General features: G+C 43.0%; 1 protein-coding gene across 1 annotated transcript in view; it reads left to right on the plus strand.

Annotated features, from left to right (window-relative positions):
• Positions 1–9,620, plus strand: part of PKD1L3 (polycystic kidney disease 1-like 3) — a 116,138-nt gene that overhangs the window by 32,751 nt on the left and 73,767 nt on the right. Inside the window, 2 exon segments of the mRNA XM_011976817.1 lie at positions 863–964; positions 1,563–1,741. Coding sequence (XP_011832207.1) covers positions 863–964; positions 1,563–1,741 — 281 coding nt within the window.

Below are 9,620 nucleotides of genomic sequence, written 5' to 3' on the forward strand. Positions count from 1 at the left end.
CCTGTAATCCCAGCACTTTGGGAGGCCGAGGTGGGTGTATCACTTGAGGTCAAGAGTTCAAGACCAGCCTGATCAACATGGTGAAACCCCGTCTCTACTAAAAATCCAAAAATTAACCGGCCATGGTGGCGCATGTCTGTAGTCCCAGCCACTCAGGAGGCTGAGGTGGGAGGATCACTTGAACCTGGGAGGCGGAGGTTGCAGTGAGCCAAGAATACAACATTGCACTCCAGCCTGGGCAACATAGCAAGACTCCATCTCAAAAAATAAAAATAAAAATGTAACTATATACAAGAAACTTATATGGTATGTTTTTTAAAACAAAAATCTTTTGACAGCCTCTTCTTTCCATGTGTTTGTTCTTCCTATGTTTTCTTGCACTTGGAAATTCTAGAATACGGTAAGTGTTCATTTCTTGTTGCCCTGGGTGTAGGGTTGTCCGCGTTAGTAAACAAAAATACAGGCTACCTAGTTAAATTTGCATTTTAAATAAATAGTGCATCTTTAGTGTAAGCATGCCCCAAATTATTCATAGTTTATCTGAAATGCAAATTTAGCCGGGTATTCTCTGTTATCTGGTACCTAAGTGGGAGAGAGGTGCAAGGATTTAGAGGCTTAAGACCTGATTGGGTGATTCTATGACTATTTCACTTGAGAGATACAGGCCCTGGAGGTTCAGGCCTCATCCCCACTTTAGTGGCTTAGGTCTGCTCATGTGTCTGTCTGCTGCCCACACCTCAGCCCTGCTTTCTGTAGGGCTGCCACACCTGCCAGAGTGCGTCCTCCTGCTCCTCAGTTGGAGGAGGCAGGAGCTGTACTACGTGGAGGCCTAGTAAGTTGCTTGGTTCTGCTTTTCTTGCAGGTGAAGGTTACTGTCCTGGCTGATAATGACCCCAGCGCTCAATTTCACTACCTTATTCAGGTCTACACCGGATATCGAAGAAGGGCTGCTACAACAGCTAAGGTTAATGAAATAAATGTTCTTCACTTGTTCTTGCTTTGTGTCTTCTGCCACATGAGACACACTCTGAGCTGGTGATATCCTGGCAACCAATAGCACTTTAAACACGATCAGAGATTGGTATTTTCTAGTTCTAAACTGTACATGCGGGCCATGCATGGGGGCTCACACCTGTAATCCCAACACTTTGGGAGGCCAAGATGGGGAGGTCACCTAAGGTCAGGAGTTTGAGACCAGCCTGGCCAACAAGGTGAAACCCCTTCTCTACTAAAAATACAGAAATTAGCTGAGCGTGATGGCCCATGCCCGTAATCACAGCTACGCAGGAGGCTGAGGCACAAGAATTGCTTCAACTCAGGAGGCGGAGGTTGCAGTGAGCCAAGATCACGCCACTGTACTCCAGCCTGGGTGACAGAGCAAGACTTCGTGTCAGAAAAAAAAAAAAAAATACTGTGTGTATGAAGAATTCTCTATGCTTGTCTAAGATCCGAAAGACTTTGTCTAAATACAGTTTTCTATGTCTTCTTCTCTCTCCTTAGGGATAAACCCAAAGAATCGTGTTAAAATTCCCTCTATTTTATCTTTCCCTGTCTCATGGTAGGTTGTCATCACCCTCTATGGTTCAGAGGGACGGAGTGAACCCCATCATCTCTGTGACCCCCAGAAGGCAGTGTTTGAACGAGGGGGCCTGGATGTCTTCCTTCTCACCACTCGGTCCTCTCTAGGGGACCTGCACAGCCTTCGACTCTGGCATGACAATTCTGGCATCAGTCCCTCCTGGTGAGTACTTATGTCCTGTTGGCTGTTGCTGCTGCTTTGTGGATCCAAGAGAGAAGAAGGAAGATCACCACAATAAATCACAGTAAAGCTTTGAGCCCCAAATAGTAACAAACGACTATTAGATTTCAGTTTTAAAGCTATCTACAAAGAATAAGCCCTGGAAAGAAGTGTGAGAGATTAACAATATGGGGTTTTTTTTGATAGTAGAGTAACAGATGCTTTGTTTTCTCTAATTTTATTTTCATTAAATGTCATGATTGTGAACAGCAAATAACACCATGAAATATTGCCTGAAAGTGCCACAAATTAAAAGTATTTGTAAATATGAAAAAATATCCTTAAAGACTAACTTTAGTAAACAACTTCAAACTTAAGAGCTTAAGGACAGGGCGTAGCAGCTCACACCTGTAATCCTAATATTTTGGGAAGCCAAGGCAGGAGGATCACTTGAGGCCAGGAGTTTGAGAACAGCCTTAGCAACATAGGAAGACCCTGCCTCTACCAAAAAAAAAAAAAAAAAAAAATTTGCCAGGCATGGCGGTGTGCACCTATAATCCCAGCTACTCAGGAGGCTGAAGTGGGAGGATCACTTGAGCCTCAGAGGTTGAAGCTGCAGCGAGTATATCTGCACCACTGCACACCAGCCTGGGCAACAGCAAGACCCTGTCTCGGGGGGAAGGAAAAAAAAAAGTCAAGATCTTAAGGAAGGAGAAAGGATAGAATTACTGTATGAGATGTGCCTGAGGAATTAGAGAAATAACTAGACGATGATAAAGTCCTTGAACCTAACATATGTTAGGTTCGAATGATTCAGCATCTTCGTTCAGCAGCACCCAGAATTAGGAGAGGTGCTACAGAAGGTAGATGATGCAATTAATTAAGAATGAAGATTACTGGTTCCTTGGAGTTAGGAAAAAAGAGAAAAATAAAGTGGAGTCTTAAGGCTCAGGCACTCAATCTGTTGGTAAATGTTGCCCACCTGCAAAGAGCAAAATTTTGCCTAAATTTATTAGCAAAATACATTTTTCCCCCCAGGCTAGATGTACCAGCCACTGGGTCAGTAGAGACTAATAACTTTCTTGCTGCTTCCGTTCTGTTCCAGTATGCACAAATCAGCTTGTAAACCATCCTTCCAGTTTTATTTAAAAAGGTGAATAATGTATAGGAAGCACTTGAAAAGATGTTCAACGTGATTAGTCATCAGTAAATGAAAACGGTAGAGCACTAGCCACCCATCAGAATGGCTTAAATTAAAAATTCTCACAAAAGACCGGGTGCAGTGGCTCACGCCTGTCATCCCAGCACTTTGGAAGGCCAAGGCGGGCAGATCACTTTGAGGTCAGGAGTTCGAGACCAGCCTGACCAACATGGTGAAATCCTGTCTCTACTAAAAATACAAAAATTAGCTGGGTGTGGTGGCAAATGCCTGTAATCCCAACTACTGGGGAGGCTGAGGCAGGAGAATTGTTTGAACCTGGGAGGCGAAGATTGCAGTGAGCTGGGATGGTGCCACCGCACTCCAACCTGTCAACAGAGTGAGACTGTCTCTCAAAAAAAAATTCTCACAAAACCAAGTTTAGAGAAGAATGGGGAGCAACTAAAACTCTCACACACCCCTAGTAAGAATGTAAAATGGTATGGCCACTCCAGAGAACAGCTTGCCAGTTTCTTGTGAAGTTAAACATACACTGACCATGTAACCCAGAAATCGCACTTACAGGTATTTACCCAAGATCAACAAAAACGTGTGTCCACTGCAAGACCTGTACACATATGTTCATAGCAGCTTTATTAATAGCCCAAAACTGAAGACATCACAAATGTCTATCTAACGAATAAACAAATGTTAGTATATTCATTCAATGCAATACTACTCAACGAAAAGGAAACTATTGTTACATATAACTACATGGATGAATTTTTTAAAATTATGCTTAGTGAAAGAAGCTGTAAATAAAGAATGTATAGGCCAGACACTGGGGCTCACGCCTCTCATCTCAGCACTTCGGGAGGCCAAGGTAGTTAGATCACTTGAGGTCAGGAGTTTGAGACCAGCCTGGGCAACATGGTGAAATTCTGTCTCTACAAAAAAATACAAATATTAGCTGGGAGTGGTGGCTCATGCCTATACTCCCAGCTACTTGGGGGGCTGAGGCGGGAGAATCACTTGAGCCCAAGAGGCGGAGGTTGCAGTGAGCCAATATCACACCACTACACTCCAGCCTGGGCAACAGAGCGAGACCCTGTCTCAAAAGAAAAAAAATATATATATATATATATAGCATATGATTCCACACATGTGAAATTCCGTAAAAGGCTAACTATTCTATAAAGATGGAGGACAGCAGATCATTGTTCTCCTAGGGCCAGGAGTGAGGGGGCAGGAGGTGACTGGAAGGAGGGATAGGGAACTTTTGGGGGTGATATTTTGATGGTGCTGGTGTATAAACATTTGTCAAAATGCATTGAACTGGCCAGGCGTGGTGGCTCATGCCTGTAATCCCAGCACTTTGGGAGGCCAGGGCGGGCGGATCACAAGGTCAGGAGATCGAAACCATCCTGGCTACAACATGGTGAAACCCCGTCTCTACTAAAAATACAAAAATTAGTCAGGCATGGTGGCTCGTGCCTGTAGTCCCAGCTACTTGGGAGGCTGATGGAGAATCACTTGAACCCGGAAGGCGGAGGTTGCAGTGAGCCAAGATCATGCCACTATACTCCAGCCTGTGTGACAGAGTGAGACTCCATCTCAAAAAAAAAAAAAAAATGCATTGAACTGTGCATTTTAGGGGCACGTGTCATCAGGACTTCCTGAGGCTGTCACAGGTACACATCCTTAACCTAGGTAAAATAAACTTTCCAGATTGACTGGGACCTGTCTCAGATATTCAGGGTTCACATTTTGGTGACCACGAAGGGATTCTAAGTGGAGGTGCGCTAACCTTTGACAAATCTATCGGTGCTTGGTGCCAGCTTGAGCTACCTTTATGGCTCAAACCAATAGGACAATTTGCTGAGGCCTGGAAGCACCCCCTCCAGAGAATCCCTGATCGCCCAAAATTTGGTCGAGATCTAAAGTTTATTTTGCTGTACAACTCCTTTTTCTGGAGTTTGCTTGCTTCCAACAAGGAAAGCAAGTTTTCCTGCCTTCATGACGATGGGAGGCAGGTAATTGCTTTCTAGAGTTTGAGCTCACTTCTAACAGGGAAGGCGAATTTGAGTTTTTTCCTGCTTCTAGGGTAGTAGAGAGCAGTATTCAGCCTGAGACCTATCCCTAGGTAAGTAGCTGAATTGGAGTTTTGCCTTGGCTAAAGTTAAGATTAACAACCAGCTGGTCTTAATTTCTCCTGACCATTAGAGCACTCGGTGATCATAGTTTTGGGTTTTTGTTGTTGTTGTTTGTTCCAGTCTTTGTCCTGTCAGATTTGACCAACTCTACCTGACTTGGTCAAATCCAAATGAGAATTCCAAATTATGGGTATTGAGTTGGTTAAAGTTCGTCACAGCTGCAAAAGAGGGAAAAAATGCATTGAACTGTACATTTTAAATGGGTACATTTCATCACGTATAAACTTTATACTACGATAAAGTTGATTAGAAAAAAAAAAGTGTCCAGGCACGATGACACATGCCTGTAATCCCAGCACTTTGGGAGGCCGAGGCAAGCGGATCATGAGGTCAGGAGTTCAAGACTAGCCTGGCCAACATAGTGGAACCCCATCTCTACTAAAGATGAAAATTAGCCAGGCGTGGTGTCACATGCCTATAATCCCAGCTACTTGGTGGCTGAGGCACAAGAATTGCTTGAACCCAGGAGGTGAAGGTTGCAGTGAGCCAAGATCACACCATTACACTCCAGCACTCCAGCTTGGGCAACAGGACGAGACTCTATCCCAAAAAAAAAAAAAAAAAAAAGAGTATGCAGGCCAGGCACGGTGGCACACGCCTGTAATCCCAGCATTTTGGGAGGCTGAGGAGGGCAAATGGCTTGAGCCCAAGAGTTCAAGACCAGCCTGGGCAACATGGCCAAACCCCATTTCTGCAAAAAATACAAAATATGTGTGTGTGTGTGTGTATATATATATACACATATACACATGTATATATGTGTATATATATATATGTGTATGTATGTATGTGTATATATGTATATGTGTATATATGTGTGTGTATATATGTATATGTATATATGTGTGTATATGTATATATGTGTATGTATATGTGTATATATATGTGTGTATATATATAGCACCAGGCATTATTGGGGGAACCATCCCCCAATATTTCAACATAGGTTCTATTTTCCCTAAGTGTCGGCCAGTCTGAGAAATAAAGAGAAAGAGTACAAAGAGAGAAATTTTACAGCTGGGCCTCTGGGGGTGTCATCACATATTGGTAGGACCGTGATGGCGACCCCAAGCCACAGAATCATCAAGTTTTTATTAGGGATTTTTAAAGGGGAGGGGGTGTGCAAACAGGGAGTAAGTCACAAAGATCACATGCTTCAAAGGGCAATAAAGGTGACAAGGCAAGGCAAAATTAGAATTACTGATGAGGGCCTATGTCCCGTTGTATACACATTGTCTTGATAAACATCTTAACAAGAAACAGGGTTCGAGAGCAGACAACCGGTCTGACTAGAATTTACCAGGCTGGAATTTCCCCATCCTAGTAAGTCTGAGGGTACTGCAGGAGGCAGGGCGTATTTCACTCCTTATCTCAATCGCATAAGACAGACACTCCCAGAGCAGTCATCTATAGACCTACCCCCAGGAATACATTCCTTCCCCAGGGTCTCAATTATTAATATTCCTTGCTGGTAAAAGAATTCAGCGATATTTCTCCTACTCATCCATTTACAGGCTCTCTGCAAGAAGAAAAATATGGCTGTATTCTGCCCGACCCCGTAGGCAGTCAGATCTTATGGTTATCTTTCCTTGTTCCCTGAAAATCGCTGTTACTCTGTTCTTTCTCAGGGTGCACTGATTTCATATTGTTCAAACACACACGTTTTACAATTTATACAGTTAATGCAATTGTCACTGTGGCCTGAGGTGTGATGTACATCCTCAGTTTACAAAGATGATTGGATTAAGAGATTAAAGACAGGCATAAGAAATCATAAGAGTATTGATTGGGGAAGTGATAAATGTCCATGAAATCTTCACAATTTATGTTCAGAGACTGCAGTAAAGACAGGTGTAAGAAATTATAAAAGTATTAATTTTGGGGACTGAGGTATGTCCATGAAATCTTCACAATTTATGTTCAGCGATTGCAGTAAAGACAGGTGTAAAAAATTATAGAAGTATTAATTTTGGGAACTGATAAATATCCGTGAAATCTTCACAATTTATGTTCTTCTGCCTCAGCTCCAGCTGGTCCCTATATTCGGGGTCCCTGACTTCCCACAACAGTCCATGGTGGCACATGCCTGTGGTCTGAGATACCCGGGAGGCCGAGGTGGGACAATCATTGAGCCCAGTGGTGGAGGCTGCAGTGCGATGAATTTGCGCTACTGCACTGCACTCCAGCCTGGGCAACAGAGTGAGACTCTGTCTCAAAAAAATAAAATAGGCCGGGAGCAGTGGCTCATGCCGGTAATTACAGCACCCCAGAGGCAGGTGGATCACGAGGTCAGGAGATCAAGACCATCCTGGCTAACATGGTGAAACCCCGTCTCTACTAAAAATACAAAAATTAGCTGGGTGTGGTGGTACATGTCTGTAGTCTCAACTACTCAGGAGACTGAGGCAGAATGGCTTGAACCCAGGAGGCGGAGGTTGCAGTGAGCCGAGATCACGCCACTGCACTCTAGCCTAGGGACAGAACGAGACTCCATCTTAAAAAAAATGAAATAATAGAAAAGTATGTGTATAGGAAAAGGTCTAGAGTATAATAAGTTTTTTTTTTTTTTTTTTTTAAAGACAGAGTCTTGCTCCGTCGCCCAAGTTGGAGTGCAGTGGTACGATCTCGGCTCACTGCAAGCTCCGCCTCCCAGATTCATGCCATTCTCCTGCCTCACCCTCCCAAGTAGCTGGGACTGCAGGCACCTGCCACCACGCCCAGCTAATTTTTTGTATTTTTAGTAGAGACGGGGTTTCACCGTGTTAGCCAGATGGTCTTGACCTTCTGACCTCGTGATCTGCCTGCCTTGGCCTCCCAAAGTGCTGGGATTACAGGCGTGAGCCATTACACCCGGCCAATAAATTATTATAGTTATCTCTAGGTAGCAGGATTATAAATTTTTAAAATGTTCTTCATTGTACTTTTAGATATTTTGAAAAAATTGAATGATGGATGTTATTTTATAATCATAGCAAAATAATTTTAAAATTTAACTCTTTTAGAGGAAGCACCCAAAGAAATTTACACCAATGTAATATTTTCTACTTTTCTCACAATTTCTTACCACTGGTTTATATCAGTCCTAATTCTATATGTAGTCTTTGATTATAATACTATTATTTTTTTACCTCACGGTGATTTCATGCTCCTCAAGGATAAAGATACTGTCTTATTAATATTTTATTCTCAGCAGCTAGTACAGTGCCAAGATTATAGAGGAACTGAATAAATACTTGTTACAATTAATAATTATAATTAATATTGTAACAATAAGTATTCATTACAGTTAAATTCTCAGGATTATGTGTCACCTCTAGAGCTTCCTATCAGGTATTACGGCTCTTTTTTTGTTGTTTTGTTTGAGACAGGGTCTGGTGCTGTCACCCAGGCTGGGGTGCAGTGGTGCAATCTCGGTTCACTGCAACCTGTGCCTCCCAAGTTGAAGTGATTCTTGTGCCTCAGCCTCCTGAGTACCTGAGACTACAGGCGTGCACCACTACACCCAGCTAATTTTTGTGTTTTTAGTAGAAATAGGGTTTCACTGTGTTGACCAGGCTGGTCTCAAACTCCTGGCCTCAAGCAATGCACCCACCTCAGTCTCCCAGAGTGTTGGGATTACAGGAGTGAGTCATTGCGCCCCACCCTTAAAGCTCTTTTGAAGGCATTCTCTGGTCACCATTTGATTTTCTTTTCATTTCTGTTTTTTTCATTGTTGTTTGAGGGAGGGTCCTACCCCATTGCCCAGACTGGTGTGCACTGACATGATTATGGCTCACCACAGCTTTGACCTCCTGGGTTCAAATGATCCTCCCACCTCAGCCTCCCAAGGAGCTGGGACCTCAGGTACACGTCACCACACCCGGCTAATTTTTCTTATTTTTTCTTTTTTATAGAGATGAGGTCTCCCTGTATTGCCCAGGCCAGTCTCAAACTCATGGGCTCTAGCGATCCTCCTACTTTGGCCTCCCAAAATGCTGGGATTGCAGGTGTGAACCACTGCCCCTGGCCTGTTTTTATGTTTTTAATTGCAAACATTATATGTGCTTTAATGCAGAAAACTTGGAAAGCACAGAAAAGCAAAAGAATCAGCTCCCATAAAAAAGACTGCCAGTCCTTTTTTTTTTTTTTTTTTAGCAAATGACAATTTTTTCCATAATATTTCTGCTAATCATAGTGAATGTCTCAACTAGACTTTCCTAACACTCACTTTAGATTCTCTACTTTTTTTCTATTTGAAAGAATATAAGAGTAAAAGTTACACTGAACACATAAAAAGCCTGGGAATAGTTTCTCACCAATCAGAAAATAAATATTTTCTTCTTTATTTTGTTTCATTCTGCTTTTATTATACCTTATTTTTATTTTCTTATTTTCCGAGACAAGGTCTGGCTCTGTCACCCAGGCTGGAGTGCAGTGGCATGATCACAGCTCACTGCAACCTCTGTCTCCCGGGCTCAAGTGATCCTCCCACCTCAGCCTCCTGAGTAGCTGGGACCACAAGCATGCACCACCATGCCTGGCTAATTTTTGT

The sequence above is a fragment of the Mandrillus leucophaeus genome, unplaced genomic scaffold, assembly GCF_000951045.1.
Source record: "Mandrillus leucophaeus isolate KB7577 unplaced genomic scaffold, Mleu.le_1.0 Scaffold17, whole genome shotgun sequence".
Taxonomy (NCBI): Eukaryota; Metazoa; Chordata; class Mammalia; order Primates; family Cercopithecidae; genus Mandrillus; species Mandrillus leucophaeus.